Source organism: Amphiura filiformis, chromosome 2, assembly GCF_039555335.1.
Source record: "Amphiura filiformis chromosome 2, Afil_fr2py, whole genome shotgun sequence".
In the NCBI taxonomy this organism is placed as follows: domain Eukaryota; kingdom Metazoa; phylum Echinodermata; class Ophiuroidea; order Amphilepidida; family Amphiuridae; genus Amphiura; species Amphiura filiformis.
The window spans coordinates 55,723,052-55,741,872 of record NC_092629.1 but is presented as its reverse complement, the minus strand read 5'-3'; the positions used below and the strand labels follow the sequence as shown (position 1 = coordinate 55,741,872).

Here is an 18,821-nt window from a genome sequence, read left to right as displayed (position 1 = left end):
CCTGAAGTGTATTTACGTATGCAATATATTGCATAAAGTCGGACATGTTAGCGTCTAGGCTGAATTTTCCCCACGTACGCATTTGACGCGGCAATAACGATCGACGCAGCAATCAAGCAAACGGGAGCGTCTTTCATTCCAGACATTGAGGGTGCACAATAGTAATAAATTTCCCTATACTATGTTTACAAAATGGCCTCTATTCATTTTTGTTTTGTTTTTAATATTGATTTATAGGTAACTGTACCAATGTGCACAAATTGATACTTTTATGCTTATTATGTAATAGCCAGAGTACGTACAATGGGCAAATGAACTACGGAGAAGTCTATTTATATATAAAAAATCATATATACAGAGGGTTCAAAAATGAATACTTAAGTTTAAAGTTTTGGATTGGAGGGGTGGGGGTTCTCTGTGGAATATTATGGGATGTCCCTCTCTGGCTCCTTATTTGATCTATGTTTTCCACAAACTGCTTCATGCAATCCACGTCATCATAAAACCCTTCACCCTCGATCGTTGAATCATAATCGGGACAATTATGCCGTGCACAAAAGTATCGCAAAAGACTGAAGCAAAAGTGGCACTTATATTTATACAAATCAGAAATATTATGCTTAGAAGTCATTTTGACTTAATATGTCAATACGAAATAGGTCAAAAAATCCCGCTATATCACAATTTACCAGGAGAGTGCTTTATCTTATCACTTAGCAACGTTAAAAACAGAGGTACATATGTACAAACAGCTGTTAATTTAATAATATTCAAAATAATAAGATTAAAACATGTTTTACAATAGGAATATTGTTTTTACAACCTAAAATGTTAACATAACAATTATTTAATAGGGTTTTGTTTTCTTCCGATTGACCAATGACCAAAGGTGCATTTTTTGTGACATATATCACCGGCGAAATCGCTGTTCGTTTTATACTCGAGCTATCCGAACTACCACTGCTGATTAAACCGTTCATTCTGTATTGTATAGCTTATGACTGTAATAATGATAAAGAACCATTTTGAAATCGGCTGAAAACAACTGTGTTAAATGTGTTATTAACTATGTGTTAATTTTTTGTATCTTACAAACATGCTTATTGTATTTTGCACGTATATAGTTGACATTATTAATTGCACACAAATGTTTCCATTTTGTTAAAAATCGATCATAATGCAGTCATGTCTACAGTAGAATTCACCACGACCTTTGCAGGACTAAAACCCCATTAAAAGCTATTAAACCAAGATAACACTCATTGAAAACAGCTCAACTATGTTAAATCAGATCTTCTCTGGTTAAATCCACACTACACATGTTTCTGTTTTACCTGTGCGGCATTACAATGACCTGGTATTATAGTTTCAGTTGGGTAACCGATTATAAAGCAAACGCAAGGTAACAATACTCTGTAGGCCTTTGCGCCACAAATTGCAGGCCTACAAACATGACAAAATAGGGTTATTTTGGTGACAGCGGGCTAAAAAAGCAGGGTCTTTTGAATGGCACAATCATGTTGATTGTATAGCATTGAGTGCACCCTCAATTCATTGAAGACTACAAACTTTATGACAACAATCACGAATAAATGTCAATTTTATTCTACCAATTTTATTTTTTTTACCAAATTTGATCCAATAGCTTTCCAATATGTACTTAAATTTACCATTGTTTACTAACTATACTTCATGTACTCCTACCCAACAAACACAACGTTTTACATAAATGGTTCAAAACATTTTTGAAAACAAGATGCAAACCCATCATACACAAAACGTGTTCGACATCATTCACAAAAAGTTACCAGAAAACGTTTAAAAGTCGGGTTATATTAAGAGTATATATAGGGTACTATACGTTTTCATAACGTTCAAAAACGTTTTTGATAACTAACTACACATATTCTGACATAACGTTATTTAAGTGTTGGCAAAATATTTGACAGACATTGTTTGCAAAAGATATTTTAAAATAACATTTTGAAAACATTTAAACAATTTTGTTGTAGTGTATTTTCGGATTTCATACAAAACGTTTTAAAACGTTTTCATGACCTTTATATATCCCGTTTTTAATGTTATTAAAACTTTTTATACCAAAACCCAGAATATAACCTGTTTAAAACGTTTTAAAAAGGTTTTGTATTTTAATTTAACTTAAGACAAAACACTTTGCAAAAATGTTTTCCCAAAATGTTTTACAACAGAGAGCTTGCGATTTCCAAACGCCGTGACCGTACGCACGTTTATATATTCAAAATCACTCTCATGTATCGAAGCGAGGTCGCGTATTATATTTAGCCACTCTTGAAGACTTTTCACGTACGAAATGGATGTGGTGACAACGTTGAAAATGCACAAACATTTGTCTATTAACAATATATTAAAGACAGTCAAGGATTAATGAACATACGAAGGAAAGTCTCACTATTAACATAATCTTTTTGTTTATAAGAAATTATTATAATAGAGCAACAGGTGTGAAAATTTGACTTCATCCATACGCGCAGTTCATACGATTGCGATTGTGCAATAAAATGCCTATTAGATTGGCCGTATAAAAAATAGATTGCGATTTTCCTTTTTGATACAATACGCACGGTCCACATTGAAATTGACATTTTGTAGGGCGTCACGACAGTTCATCCAATGCGCCTAATTTTCAACACGAAAAAGTCATGATACATGGGTGTAGCGGTCCTTAATCAACCAAAATATTGATTTTCGGCCACCATAATATTTGGGAAGCAAACACTGAAATACAATTAAAGCCATATTATAACATTTGCTGAGGAAGACGCCCTCACTGAATTTTTAAAATTCCTTTTTTGACACGATTAATAAATTAAGATTCAGCGCTTTATTATTACGATGGAATTATTAGTCGAACGCATACACGATGTTCAACACACAGTACGTCACGGCGTGCGGGACGGTGATATACACAACAAAGGGTCGTACCACAACATGATCGAAGGAGTGGTACGTATTGGCGACATGTGCGCTCGTAGTAAATTCCAATTTTCTTTGCTTTGCCGTAGTTGTTCGGCTCAAAAATAAAAGGGGATATATCTGACAGTAAAAGCTAACATTTTATGGCAAAGAAATGCTAATCTATTTTGTTTGAAAATGTTATAATATTGCTTTAATTTTAAGCAACATGTTAACATTGGTTTTAGGCTAAAATCAAAAGCATGCTATATTGAAGTAGACATAAGACCCGAACACCACTGAATTTCAAGTGATTCGCCCTCTTGTGACCAGATCAGATGTTAGTCTTTGTTCCAGCCGCCCTATTCTCCTTCGTGACGATCCAGCTTAGAACCGGGACTAGCATTTATATGCACACGTCTTGAAACGCCGAATAAACACACGGTCCACGCAGCACGTATGAAACATCGCAATCTCTCAAATAACGTTTTATAAACGTATTCCTGATCTTTATCCACCTTTTTAGTAATTGGGCACTTCACTGCCGTTGGCGGTGTTTGTCTATGCTAACTCCAATTCAACTCCAATAATGTAGCACAAGTAAAATAGAAGTGTATGTGTATTACGTTTAGCATTTTGCTAATTTTAATCTGCATAATAAATTTGAGGCTATTAGAGTCTATTTATCTTTTCAAGAAATTAAACCTTTTCCTCACAAAATGATAAAAAACTTAAGAAATAAAAATAGTACAAAGTGATGACAAATTATCCTTTTTTAACAAAATAATATAAAATATAAAATTATCAAATAAAAAAGTAAGGAACAAGGTGAGGATTTTTTCTATCATTATTAATAACGTCACCTAAATCGTGCCTCATCTGATGCAAACTACATGCTGGATATGCTACATAAACTAACTGCACAAAAACATTTTGTTTTGTGATAATAAAATATAACCGACATTGCTAACAGCAAGTTTAGTACCGGCCTTTACACGCTGCTCATATTACAGCAGTCATTAATAATATTATCCAAATATAAAATATACAGATGCTCATATAATTATACAGTTTTCATTTAGAAAAAGTAAAAGTATTATCATGCGTAATATAAAAAACAAAACAAAATACATACATACTATTTTATACAAATTAATTTCATTAGTGTGATCAAGAACACATTAAGGATAATTTAGTGATCCTAACATCCTCATTTATAACATTTTTCAGTAGATATCCATGAAAAAAAATCAGTTGATTCCGATTTGGCGTCTGCGACTTATGCATGATTATACGGATATTACACTACTCCATAGTAAATGTGTTGTAATTGTGGTATGCTAATGTGACTGCCCAATTGGGTGGATTAAAGCCGCTTAAAATTCAATGTTAGATTCTAGATAGTCAACTATCATGATTATCCTTTTAAATAAGGCTAAAAACACAAATGAATATCCCGTAGATGGCCTGAAAACCAAAATGCGAAATGCTGTTTTTTCCACTTTGTTTTTCAGAGTTAGGATTTTTAGTAACTCAAAGCCTCAAAGCTCAAACATCTGATGTCAAATCAATACAGAACAGGGTTACCGATATGACAATTAGACGTTCTAGCAAAATCCTAGATTAATTTTCATGCGATTTGTTGAATAAATCATGAAAACAAAATGTCAGACAAAAAATCCCTTTGGCTTCAAAATATAATTTTCTGATTTTCTAAACTAAAAAAACAAAACAAATGCGGTAAAATTGCTTAAAAATAAAACATGCGCGGCCTATGGAAAACAAACTTGTTCAGCCTAATTGTGTGATGACATGTCTTTTCCATCTCCAAACATATCTCTACCGATAAACGTTAACAATTAAAACCAATGGAAAAGAATTATGTAAATTATTACTTAATTTTATCAAAATAATAATGTCGAGAACTTTTTCAAATGTTTCAAATGTAACTATGACACATGTAGTTTACTTCATTTGTATAATTATTAAATAACTTATTGTACATAAAAGTCAAATTTTAAACTATAGACGAATCCAATCTCACGCATTCCTGCACCTCATATAGTTTGATCAATTCATAATGTACTTTGATGCAATTAAGGTTTGTTGAAATGTCCAAAAAGTCAAATAATGTGACCAATGTTTCTAAATTCGAACATGTATACTTCTCTTGTTCAAAATTTATTGACCTGACCAAGATTATCTTGACCTGACCAAGATTATCTTGACCTGTCCAGATTATCTTGACCTGTCCACATTACTTGATATAATCGACAGTTGACCAGACTTTTAACAAAAGAAATACAATACATAATGGAACAAAAGAAAAGGGCTAGACGTATATAGTCCAATAAATTGCCGTAACGATCGTCCTTCTCGTTCATAGTCAGTTAACGATTTTTTTTAAATTAAAAAAACTAATTCTAAAAAAAAATAAAAAACTATTTAAGAAAACAAACAAAAAAATGTTGTAAAAAAATGACGTCATTACTAACAAATTCAGTTTAGTTGGTTAAAATAAAATCGAGCAAAATAAAATTGTAATGTAAGTATAAATGAATGCACATAACTAGCTGAAATGGGAATATTTGGTGGACTCAAAAGTAGCGCCCTCACAATGTTTTGGTATTTTCTATTATCTGAGACCTATTTTTTTCAAAATCTTGCGGATGCCATCCTGGCACCCTTGGGCATTTTGAAATAAATGACCCCAAAATGACCCCATATATTAGACTTTATTTCAACACGGAAAACCCAATTCAACAAAAGTTGTTCTTCCTTGGGGCCGTGCATAAACATACATACATACACAAAATAACAAATAATTACAAAAGCTTATTATCTAGACTTAAACATATTACAAACTCAAAATTATTAATTGTCAAGCCAAAATGATACTTATGGTTACATACATACCATGCTTACAGGCATGGCTTTATGATTGTTTAAGATTATTTTTGAAAGTATACAATGTTGGAGAGTTTTGGATAATATTTTCTAGTTCATTCCAGCTTACAGCACCTCTATATGACAGACTGCGCTTTTTGTACTCTGTTCTTGGCAGGGGAATAGTTACATTGCTTTGGCTTTGACGAAAATTATAGGTATTGTTTACGTGACTGAAAATATGCCTCAAATAAGGAGGTGCAAGATGATTTAAGATGTTGTAGGTTAAAATTAAACAATTTGAGTTTTGTCTGTCAATTAATGGTTTCCAATTAAGTTCAGCACGGACATCTATGCTAGGTGTGTCCCATTGTGCACCACAGATAGTTCTTGCAGCCCTGTTTTTAATAACTTGAAGTTTCTTTGAAACAGTAACACCACAATTTCCCCATACAACATTACAATAATCTAAGTGCGGCAGAACAATAGCATTATACACAGTACATAAAATATCCTTAGGGAGACTATTTGCCCTGCATTGTTTGAGCATGAACATACCTTTTAGACTTTTTTTTACGTACATTATTGATTTGCTCATTCCAAGTTAATGTGTCATCAATAATTACACCCAGATGTTTACATTTATTAACTTTCTTTATAGTTACACCATTTATGTTGATAGATAATTCATTAACACTGTTCTTAATTGTATTGAGTCTTTGTCTAGATCCTATTAGCATAAATTCAGTTTTATCAGTATTCAGACTAAGTTTATTACTTTGTAACCAATTATTTATAATTTTAAATCATTATTAATACATTCCGTGATATCATTTGACGAGTTAGAGGCATAGTACAACACAGTATCATCTGCATACATATTAACTTTACAATGAGAAACATAATTTGGTAAATCATTTATATAAATGAGAAAAGCAAGTGGTCCGTCAATTGAGCCCTGGGGCATTCCACAAACAGTTTCTTTAAAGTCTGATAGAGTCCCATTTACAGATGTACATTGGGTGCGACCAGAAAGATAACTAGTAAACCACTTAATACAATATTCACCTACTTTATACATTTTAAGCTTACTCAAGAAGATATTATGGTCTACGGTGTCAAATGCTTTCTTCAGATCCAGCAGACATAATCCAATTAAATTACCTTTATCAATTTCATTATACCAGTCCTCCGTGATGTTTATAAGAGAAGAAGAAGTGGAGTGAGATGGCCTGAAACCAGATTGGTTTATATTAATTAAACAATTTACATTTAAGTACTTGTACAGTTGATCAAACACGGCCCTTTCAATGATTTTAGAGATAACAACTAGAATTGAGATAGGTCTATAATTGCTAGGATCATTGGGATCACCAGCTTTAAATACAGGAATCACCTTTGCACGTTTCCAGCATGTAGGAAAAGTACATGATGCAAAATAATTATTTATTAAATAAGTTACAATTGGTGTGATTACTGGTGATGCTATTTTCAGTAGTCGAGATGGAATGTTATCTAAACCAGTAGCTTTATCATTTGCTAACTTATTGAGTTGATTGAATACATAGTCATTTGATACATTTACAAATTCAAAATGTGACTGATCAGTTTGCTGCTTTTCATTGACTTCATAATTACAAAAGTTATTTTTAGCAATCTTACTTGCAAGTTTAGGGCCTATATTGGCAAAAAAATTGTTCAATTCATTTGCTTTATCTTTAGGTTCAGTTAGTGCCAGGCCATTTTCAGAGTTAATAACAGAGATTTTTGTATTTTTACCTTTAGATGGAACAATATGCCGTAGATGTTCCCAGCTTTTTTTTTATATTATTCTTGTGTGCATCAAAACCTTGTTTAAGAAACTCTTTCTTTTTATCTTTTATAAGTTTGTTAGTTTCGTTTCTAATTTTACGGACCATAGGGTTATACAAGGGGTCAAACATTGAAAGTATAACCATATGGGGTCATTTTGGGGTCATTTATTTCGATATGCCCAAGGGTGCCAGGATGGCATCCGCCAGATTCTGAATTGGTAGGTCTCGGATATATAGAAAACACAATAAAACATTGTGCGGACACTACTTTTAGGTTTTTTGGTAAGGCACCAGACTATTACGATCAATAATTACAGATCTGAATCAGTATCTCACATACGTTACAACTTGTATAGCACATGTGTTGTCTTATCGTTGTGATGCAATATTGATGTCTTTAAGTGGATGTTTCAGGTACATTCTCGTAACTATGCCTTGGGATGTTAGCAGCCATATCTACGTAGCTGATGCTACTCAGAGGTACCTCATTTGGTCTGAGCCTTGCGTTGTCTTCTACTGCAGGGTTTTGAGGCGGACGAAGGTCAGTCCTATTTCCCCTGGAGTATTAAAAGACACATAATAGCATGATGTCTAATATTATTGTAAACATATATACAAAACACTCTTCGCAATATTTCTTATGCATTATACAAGTACTTGCAGAACACCCGTATTACATTTGAAGTAAATGACCAGGTCAACCAAATTTCTCTTTACAGCTAAGTTACTTATTTCTTGGGGTTGTTTCTTTGATATTGGCCTATCGTCAACAATATGTCCTACAAATGTACGCGAAGAAAATTTAACGCTATGAAGTCCAAAACATTTTACAATTGGAAAATTCAGGACCACTCCATAGACACCCCATGAAAGGTTCCACTCCAGGTCCTGGTGGAGCATGCGTGGTGCTATCAGACGTGTATGAAATTTTGTCTGCAATATTTGATCTTATCAACTCATTTTTGTGCTCTTTTCCACCAACAATAGTGAGGAAAAGTTATCATCCCTGTTTGCTGAAGAAGGTTGAACCAACCCAGTCGAATTTCCTTGTGGTATTCTGGTTCATTAGACAGTTTTTGTGGATGTCCAACTTTACTGGCATCCTTAAGCTTTTGTACCTGCTGAATTCGGAAGACTTGCATGCTACATGTACATAATACTACACATGTACATTGTCTGCCTTGGAATCCTGCCTGCAATGCATGGACATGTCTTGTAATGTATGACTCTCTTTACTATCCATCATCACCCCTTTGCTCACATGCCGCTGTAGACTAGCGACTGACGTGCTGCCCGATTGCCAGGCTTCACTGATCATGCTCATACGTATTGATGTTTATGTTATGATGTACCAAAGCTTTGTTCTTGCATTCTGTTATGGATTACCACCTATCATGTATATGCACACAGCATGAAGCAACAACATGTAAACAGTCCATCAACATGTCCCTTGGTTGTTTTCTATCGTGCTGTCAGCGTCAGCCGACCAATGCTAAACCTCCTTGTGCCTATCGAGTAATCAAGAACGTGTGTGTGTTCTTCTGCATTCTGACTTTTGTACCTACCACTCCTCATCCTCCAAGCAGGTGACATAGAGATAAACCCTGGCCCTCGCACCCGAAAGTATCCTTGCGGTGAGTGTCCTAGAGCTTGCTCATCATACTGTGGTGCTAAGGCTAGCATCCTATGCGCAACATGTAACGCATGGTTTCATGCAGAGTGTGTTGGATTATCAGACCATATGCTTGATGTGCTCGGCAGATGCGACCTGCCGTTGGAATGTAATGTGGTACACCAAACATCTCGTCTGGCCTCTTTGATGCATTCATCCTGAACGCTGACTTCAGGGCGGTCTAGCTGTAGCTCCACCAGTTCTACTCAACCAGGATCTCCTCTTGCCAAATCATCCCCAACCAAGCAACCTAGCATCAATAATGCAAACTCAATTCACAACTTGCGTACCTTGGAAATTAATTTTCAAAGTATATACTCCAAGAGAGAGGAGTTTTGGTGCTTAGTAGATGTTACAAAACCTGACATAATATTCGGGTACGAAACATGGTTAAAACCGTCAATGACCTACGGTGAAGTATTCCCACCAGGCTATGATCTTTATAGAAAGGACAGGGGTGACAGACATGGTGGAGTTCTCCTTAGCGTGCACATCAGCTTAAATAGTCACCAGTTGAACATTGATTCTGGAGCAGAATTTGTTGCCGCTAAAATAATTAATGGGAAAAATTCCACCATAGTTGGTGCTCTGTATAGACCCACTAACAATGACATGGATGAACTCAATAGAACCATATTTGAGGTATGCCTTCAAAATCCTGGTGCATCCATCTGGTTTGGTGGTGATGCAAATCTCCCCGACATAGACTGGACTCATAACCGTATTATCTCGCACCAGTATCCGATTGCCATCAACCAATCATTTCTCCAGACCATAGCTGATGCTGGCTTAGAACAACTGGTTGATTTCCCTACCCGTGGGGATAACACTCTGGACGTGATACTTACCAACAGGCCCACGCTGACTAACAGATGTGAAGGTGCCCCTGGTCTGAGTGATCACGACGTAGTCTTCACTGATGTGAATGTCCAAGCTCACAGGCGTAAGACCGTACGACACAAGATTTTCTTATGGAAAAGAGCAGACTAGGATGTAATCAGAAGCAGAGTCAAGTACTGGTTAAAGAACTTTACAGACCAGTACTCAGTTGAAACCCCTGTGGAACAACTATCTGATAAGCTTCAACAAGAACTTGAAGACTTTTAGCTCAACCCGTCGTGGCCAAGCCTGGCTGAACACTCAAACCAAGAGAGCATTCAGGCGCAAGAAGCGTGCTTACAGGAAGGCAATATACACCAGAAAGGAGCGTGATTAGATTCGCTTTAACAGATTGAAGAAAGAAACTAAGAAAGTCTGCAGACAGGCGTACAACAAATATGTTTATGACATCGTGAACAGTGATCCTGGTGGCAACAAAAAGTTGGGAGCAATTGGGAAATCCAAACGATGTGACCAACTAGGTACGTGTCTCACCGTTGAAGGAGAAGGGGATCATCCATACAGACCACAAGCAAAAGGCTGATATTCTAAACAGGCAGTTTACGACTCTGAATCTCCAATGCCTGATTTGAAAGAACTTGAAGCCCCATAAAGCCACAGGACCAGATGGCATCCCTACAAGGCTTCTCAAGGAGACGGTAGAGGAACTTCCACCAGCACTAACCCTACTGTTCCAAGCTTCAATTGACCAATGTGTTGTGCCCTCCTCCTGGAAGAAAGTCTAGAATCCAAAGTGACATCTGGTGTGCCGCAGGGAAGTGTCCTTGGTCCTCTGTTATTGTTAATTTTTATCAATGACATGCCAAACTGCGTCTCCACCTCTACTACCAGGCTTTTTGCCGACGACAGCTTGTTGTACAGGCGAATATCTACTCCTGGTGATTGCACACAACTCCAAAATGATCTGGATGCTCTTGTGGACTTAAAATTATGTTTTGATCGTGTACGGCATTTTATCTAAAATATATTTTGAATATACACGGTCACTTTACACAGCTTTTAGTGTGCTATATGTTTATAGGTTATTATTCCTCCATTTAAAGCAAATTGCCACGGTCTACCATTTATGTAAAATAAATATATATTACCTTTTAAGTTATATTATGTTGGTAGACCGTTATTGTGTCATTCTTGTTATACATATATATTATAAATAAATTAGAACGAGTAACATCGGTTTTCCTGCAGTGTATTGGATTCGTTACTGGGACTGTGATCAGAAGGTCTGGAGTTCGAATCTCATTTGCGCTTTTTTTTTTTTTTTTTTTTTTTTTTTTGTCCATTTATCTCTTTTTGAAAATTCAGATAACACCTATAACGGCAGGTTTATCGATTTTTATTAAAAAAATTATAATCCATTATGAAACCTGTGAGATAAATTTACAATGTCTCACGTTATACTGGTTATGGCTTACTTGCATTTTATATACACCTATTTGGATACAAATAACGTAATGATGTGTTTTGCATCAAAACAAAGTAATCATAATAATTTTGTATTAGAAAATGAAGCTCACATTAATTTCAGTGTCAAACAACCATTTGTGACAGGTTGTTGACAGGTTAATTAGTATTTCTCATTCATTTGGATGAGAAAATTTTATAGATATGAGAACATTTTCAATTCTCATACTTTTGTCCAATTCTCATCGTTTTGAAAGAATTCTCATTCTAAATTTCCACTAGTGGTTATAGGGCAGGGGAAAGTACTTAAAAATAGTACATATTAGCACTTCGATGAATAGCGACGTGCTACCTCATAGACTGGGAGCCCAGAGAGTTTACTCTGCTCATCAGATACAAAATGTTTGATGGCCTGGTTATGTTAGTATAGAACCAAGATTCAATATTACATATTGCTGCCTGGATGTCACAAAATTTGGGGTCGACAAATGCATTTATTTAGCCCATGATATACATGAATAAAACTAGGAGGATACTTTCGCAATGAAAGCAATGTTTGCATGTACATGGCCCGCCCATATGGTGGTATGCAGCTGCAGCAACACATGGATGAATCTTTTTGCATTGGAACTGTTATACATTGGGGTGTACAAAAATACCAGTGACTGCAACATTTTCTTGTACGGGGGCCCTGGCAGTAGCTTCAAAGGGCCCGGTGTCCCATAACTGATTTATTCAGCTTGAGAGACACATGGTTGGACATTCATGAAAAGTCAAAGGTGCTCCAATTTTCGTAAAAGTTAGAGGCAAATCGTTCGCTTAGCTTTTCAGAGGTTTCAGAAGAAGAATAGTTTGCACTATCTGCGCGATGTCTAGTTACACATCAAAAGATGCGTAGGATTCCATAGGATACAATGGAATTTGTATTATCATCTATCTTCTGAAATTGACATCGCAAAAAGTAAAAACTATGAATGAATGAATGAATCTTTATTTCCATAATAAAAACAACAAAATACAAAGAAATTCAACATCAAAAAAATAAAACAAGACAATTATGGAGGAGATGATCGAAAGGCCAATAAGGCCAGCTTTGACCATCCCCTTACAGAACTAAATTAATACAACAACAAACAAACAGAGTATATTAAGCCTATCACACAAGAACAAAAACGGGGCTCCAAGAACTAGTTGTAAAATGAGATTAGCTGTGTTTTATATTTGTTTCGAAAATGTTTGATTGAGTTTGCTACTTTAAGGTTATCGTTCAAGGAATTCCATAACAGTGGGCCGGTAGTCCTAATTGAATGATCAGTGAATACTTTCTTGTTTCTTGTTTGATTATACTTATTACTGTTTCTTGTGTGATAGCTATGAATATCGGATCGTTTTAGAAAGAAACTGTCAAATGAACATGGCAGTTGTTTAATAGAATATTTATACATGTATACACCTAGTTCTAGTTTGAATATATCATATACATTGAGCATATTGAATTTATGAAATAGTGGTCCAGAATGGCTTCGATAATGGCTATTTGAAATGGTTCTCATGGCCCATTTTTGGAGCAAATGTATTTTATCAAGATATGTTTTACATGCATTCCCCATGTAAGTATACCATAATTAATATAAGGCAAGACAAGCGTACAATAAAGCGTGTGCAAAACACGCCCAGGTATAACAAATTTCAACTTGTTTATCATACCTATATTCCGTGAGATTGTTTTTGAGATTCCGTTGATATGGTTTTTCCATGTGAGATTTTCATCGATAATTACACCTAAAAATTTGGTTTCGGTTACCCTTTGTAAGTTTGTACCATCCAAAGTAATATCTCTGTTTTCTTGTGAATTATTTATCAAAGTCATTCTAGGGGTACCCATAATCATGTAATTAGTTTTACTAGCATTTACAGAAAGTTTGTTTGCTTTAAACCAGTTACTCACTTCGGACAACTCTTTATTTATTAATGACTATTCTTTTTCCAAATCCCTTGAACTTGAGGAACAGTTTGCATCTATTTTTACGAAAATCGGAGCAACTTTAATGTTCACCCTGTATAACATGCAAATTGACCTTGGACCTGTTGAGCCTCATAACTTGGTAACTACATGTCCTATGTGCAAATATGTTGCATGTTTGTAATTCTTAGAACCAGACAAATAATTTGACATCTTCTTTAGTGAATATGGAGCATGTTTAATTTTTGCCCCCTGTTTACGCATGTAGGGGGTTTGGGGTCTTTTGTGAGGGTCACGGTGTTCCTATATAACTTGGCAGACAAATGTTTTGAATTAAGTATACCCGAATTAACCAAAATAATTTGGTTGTCAGCTTTTACGCGAACTTGCCACTTGATGTTAATAAGCACATATTTCCAAAATAGAACCAGTTTATAAGAGCAACAATATGGTCAACACTAGTATGAACACATTGCTTCGTTAGACTACTTTAAAGATCATACCTTTTACGGACCACTACTATGACAATTGCCAAAACAAAGAAAAGAAACACCCCACCAGCAGAAATACCGACTATTAAATTCCATCGATCTGTATAAATAAACAAATGGCATGTTGATATATTATATTTCCATATTAACTTGTAAAAAACAATAATTACGTATTAATATTCTGAATACGAGGACTGTATAGAAATAGATAAGCTATATTGATAAAAAATAAATAAAGTGTCCATAGGGGTCAACAAGGGTCAAATTTCATATAACAGTGATGACATTTCAAAATTGCTCAGATTTTGCCAAAACCTGTCAAGACAGTGCAAACTAGTCCTTATTTGAGTTCATTTTACATGACGAACAATTTGAGAACATTTTCATTGAAATCGAAGCACTTTTAAAAGTGTTTGACCCCTGCGTGGTCAAACAAACTGCTCCATCCCCCATTCTGGTCTTACTGCATATAACTCAAGAACGATAGGTCGCAGATAAGATTTTGAAATTTCAACCCTGTTATGTTGTATATTTGACCTTGTATGAATTTGGACATTTTTAATTTTTTTTAAACATTACTGCACATGTTTTTGATCTAGACTCGTTTATTAGACGTCTATTTCCGAGACCCTCCTTCCAACTAAACAAAATTGGAATCTTCCTAGCTTTAATTCTTTATTATATGTTGTTATGCAACATGTTGTTATATTTAAACTTTCTAAAGAACATTTGAGACAAACATGACAATGATCAAGTGCTTTATGGCTTTTCGTGTGATTTGTGATATTGTACAAAACACGGTTTTTACATAAAAATACCGTACTCGTCTGCGACTAGTACGATTTTTTTCTGGCGCGTGAGATATACTAATGTAATACCATCAAAGCTATTCAATATACATATCCTAGTGAGAACACCACCTAGTGCGTCGGATAGCTATAGTTCAACAAAATAATAAAACAAAGCGAATGAATTTAGTTTTTATTACTTTATGCTCAATGTGTTATCAAATTCGCTACATTCACGCTCGCATGGGGGAATTGCAGCCATTCACAAATTTAAATAATGATTATGCATAATCTCATATTGTCCATGATTTTAAGGGGAAGCTGCACCAGGATTGTTGTGAAATAGGGGTATTTTTGTCTTTTTATGTTTTTTCTTAATTAAAAATCTATAGAATTTGGGCCTTTATTTGCTTTTTATTTGATTCAAATCGGACATTTGGTTCAGAAGTTGCAAGTAATCAAAGGGAACAATGTAATGCGAAAAAGTCATGAATTGAATTATGTCCTATACTAATACACGTAATGTATTTCTTATGTATTGTATTGTTTTCAAGGGGCGATATTTAAGGAATTTCTGGATAAAAATTAATTTCTGAATAATGTAATATGTTTATTGCATATAAAGAGTGCTAATAATTAGTATAAATGTTATTGTTGACAGAACCATGATTTTATAATATTTGATATGCATAATTGCTGCCTAATTAACATATTAAGTGTTTCTAGACTTAAAATGTCATTTTCTGCCAGATGTCGTTTCGCGTCATTTTTTACCTTGCGCGTCACTTTTCTTGGTAATGGTGCATCTGACTGAGCTTATATTTGGCAGGTATGTTGGACATACCTGTATCTAAAAATTTACAGAAGGAAATTTTGAAAAACATCTGGTAACCATGGAAACGACCCGTTTTCGTAAATTTTCCGCCAAAATGCGCAAATTTACCAATTTTAATGCACCGTGGCGTAACCATACAACCTTTTTTTGAAAATTTTCTCTGTAAATTTTTTAATTAGACCTAAATTTGTCAAATAAAACAAATTTCAGAAAAAAATACCAAAGAACGACTGAGAAAAATGGCGCACAACGACATCATGTGAAAATCCAACATGGCTGCCGTTTCCATGGCAACCGTTATAATGACGATCATTTTTTTGGCTGGAATCGCTAAGTTTGATCAGCATACACATTCCCACCAATTTACAAGTGCACAGGTCAAATACTTTAGAAAATCACTTTTTTCAGTGCAGCTTCCCCTTAAAAAGTGCAAATATAGCAACTAAATGCTTTTTTACAGGGCATGTTAGCCGTTAAAGTATATCACAATCGTGTAAGCAACCGTTAAAATATCAGGAAGTTTTCAGCAAGTTATAAAATATAGATTTTACGTAAAGTTTGTAATCTCTATATGGATATAGGCATGATAAGTCCAAATAAACAAAAGGAAATAATTGTCACTTACCGGGGGTTTCCTCTGTAGTTGAAGTGGTCATCTCTACGAACATATGAAAGCAAAGAGAAAGAAAAATACCGACACTAAGTTAATGATTGTATAATAAAGGGGTAAAAATACCCTGCCACCTAAAATTTCAAAACTTTTTTTTTTTTGCATAATTTGACATACATTTCGTTAATTTGATTTAAAAACCGGTGAATAAAGGAATCATTTTGTCTTCTAAAAATCGTTTTGTTTTAGCCAAAACTAATCGCATTTTCTAAAAATGATGCTTTCAGAAAAAGAATATAGATAAATGAAGTCAAGCGGCAGTTTCTTTTATCGTCATATGCAACAACATAACATTACAAATACAATATAATTACAATGGCGCGAGTTGTGTTTGTGCAAACATTGCGAATGCGTGCCATAAATTTATACGCACATCCATGCACAATGTATATTATTATTATACCTCATACATATGTCTTGTCTGCCTAATAAATAATTAGGCAATCAAGACATCTTATTGGTTAATAACCTTAGCGTCCGAGTACAGTATTTTGACTACTTCCTCGTAGCTGTACAATTATACGCGCACGCGGGGAAGTAGTAAAAACATCCGCACCCCTACTCCCTACCACACGGTGTCTCAACCCACGCGCCACTATTCCATCAGACGTAGCATTATGCTACACAGCGGTGATTCTGCAGATGAATTTGTCGTAAAAATGGCGTAGGCATGCAGTTACGAAATTACTACACCACATTTCGCCATAATACATTCTGGAAACGCTTGCTGTTAGAATAAGAAAAATTTTAATGCTAATTTATTGCACATTCTAGGGAAGCGTGGTTACCTTTTTAAAATAACCGAGTGAGAGGGTTTTCAAGAAAATATTTTTCCTGTCAAAACTGAAGCATCCTCTGTATAAAAGAAAATATGAATATTAACTGCACATCATATTTAACGATTCGTGATACCCAATTGTGGCACATTTGATGTCGTTTATGAGGCAGAGAATTTTATTTCAATTTTATATACGCCAAAATATTTTTTAATTGACCAAGAATAAGGATAGAAAAAACGTTGAAAATCCTATGTATAAATAACATTAGACCCGGCAAAAGATTACTGTTTCGTTTTTATGGTAATCTAATCTTTTATTTCCTGAAAAAACATTTGGGGTCTAAAATGGATTTTTTATGTAATTGATAAAAACATCGAACGTGTAGGCCTATACAAGAAAAATGGTAGGTTCCTCTATAGTATTTTACTGACCATGGAAATGTACTGACACCGTGAGAGCACGTGTCAAAATCGATATCATGTATTGTCCATATAGACGCGCATTTATCATGTTTATTGTCATATTAACAACAATTGAGCGCTATTAATACACATTAATGTTTTTAGGCAAATAAAATTCCAAAATGTGGTACGTTTTCTGCTTTTGCTTGTCACGTGGTAGGCCTATATTGAAGTTGCGATTATATCTTCAAATAAGTTTCAAATGGATTCCATCAAGACAAGTGGCCGAGTGGTCTAAGGCGCTAGGCTCATAGAGCATATAAGCGCCGGAGTGCGCCGTGAGTTCGAACCCCGTCTCTGCCAAACTTTAGAAGAAGCAAAATTGAAATTGAAATTTTTTTAAATTTCATATTGGGGAAATGTGACTGGGAGAATTTATGTATGGCGTGGAGTGGTGTGCGAAATTACCGATGGCAAATAACACGCGAATTTGACTTTTTGTGAAACAAAGTGTTATTTATGGAGTGTTAAAAAGACAAGTAGACAAATATAAATCTAAATTGATTCGTGAAATAAAATCAGGATAGCAACTTATTTACCATGTTTTGACATTAGTTTACTTTTACTGTGACAGTGAAAATATTTATGAGGCGTAGTAAAACAAATACAACATGTTCCTTGTTGGGTTTTCGGTGTTGGATGATTTGAGGGACCAGTAGTTTTGACACCCTATGATGTCATTAATTTGATCTCCATTGTCTATTTACAATACTTTTTAAAGCCTTCGACAGTGTTGTGATCTCAAAAAGGCCTCTATAAAGATGTTTACCGTACGTTGTGGTCAATTTTGTGCCGGTACTGTTGTTTCACGAGATGGGCTTTAAGCACATGTTGCCAGATATTGCCTAATTGCCTATATTATAATATGTTTATTTGTCTTGCTTCTTACCTTGACATGTATATTGTATTTCGAGATACTTGTAAGTTCCATAACAAGGATCACCAAATATATTATCACTAGACGGGATGTCACATGTTTGCCTCCCATCACATCTTTGTTGGACCACAGCTAGAGAATCGGCAGCAGCGCAGTTAACTGTGTCGAAGGGTTGATCAGTACATACATCAGATGATTGACGACCGTACAGTGCAGATTGAGTAGATATAGTTTGACCAGAGGCGCATTCAAAATAGAACGTCATACCTTCACAAACTATATCATGTATTACTACACCTAGAGAAAGAAAAGTAACATTCAAGCTTTCATTTATTCATTTATTTATT

At 34.9% G+C, this 18,821-nt stretch overlaps 1 protein-coding gene across 1 annotated transcript in view; it reads right to left on the bottom strand.

Annotated features, from left to right (window-relative positions):
- Window positions 1–7,793: 7,793 nt before the first annotated feature.
- LOC140146415 (scavenger receptor cysteine-rich domain-containing protein DMBT1-like) overlaps window positions 7,794–18,821 on the bottom strand; it is a 77,673-nt gene continuing 66,645 nt past the window's right edge. The window contains exons 15-18 of the mRNA XM_072168258.1: window positions 18,487–18,771; window positions 16,313–16,345; window positions 14,077–14,164; window positions 7,794–8,191 (exon numbers count right to left, since the gene is read on the bottom strand). Coding sequence (XP_072024359.1) covers window positions 8,032–8,191; window positions 14,077–14,164; window positions 16,313–16,345; window positions 18,487–18,771 — 566 coding nt within the window. The 3' untranslated portion in view covers window positions 7,794–8,031. The remainder of the gene's footprint in view (window positions 8,192–14,076; window positions 14,165–16,312; window positions 16,346–18,486; window positions 18,772–18,821) is intronic.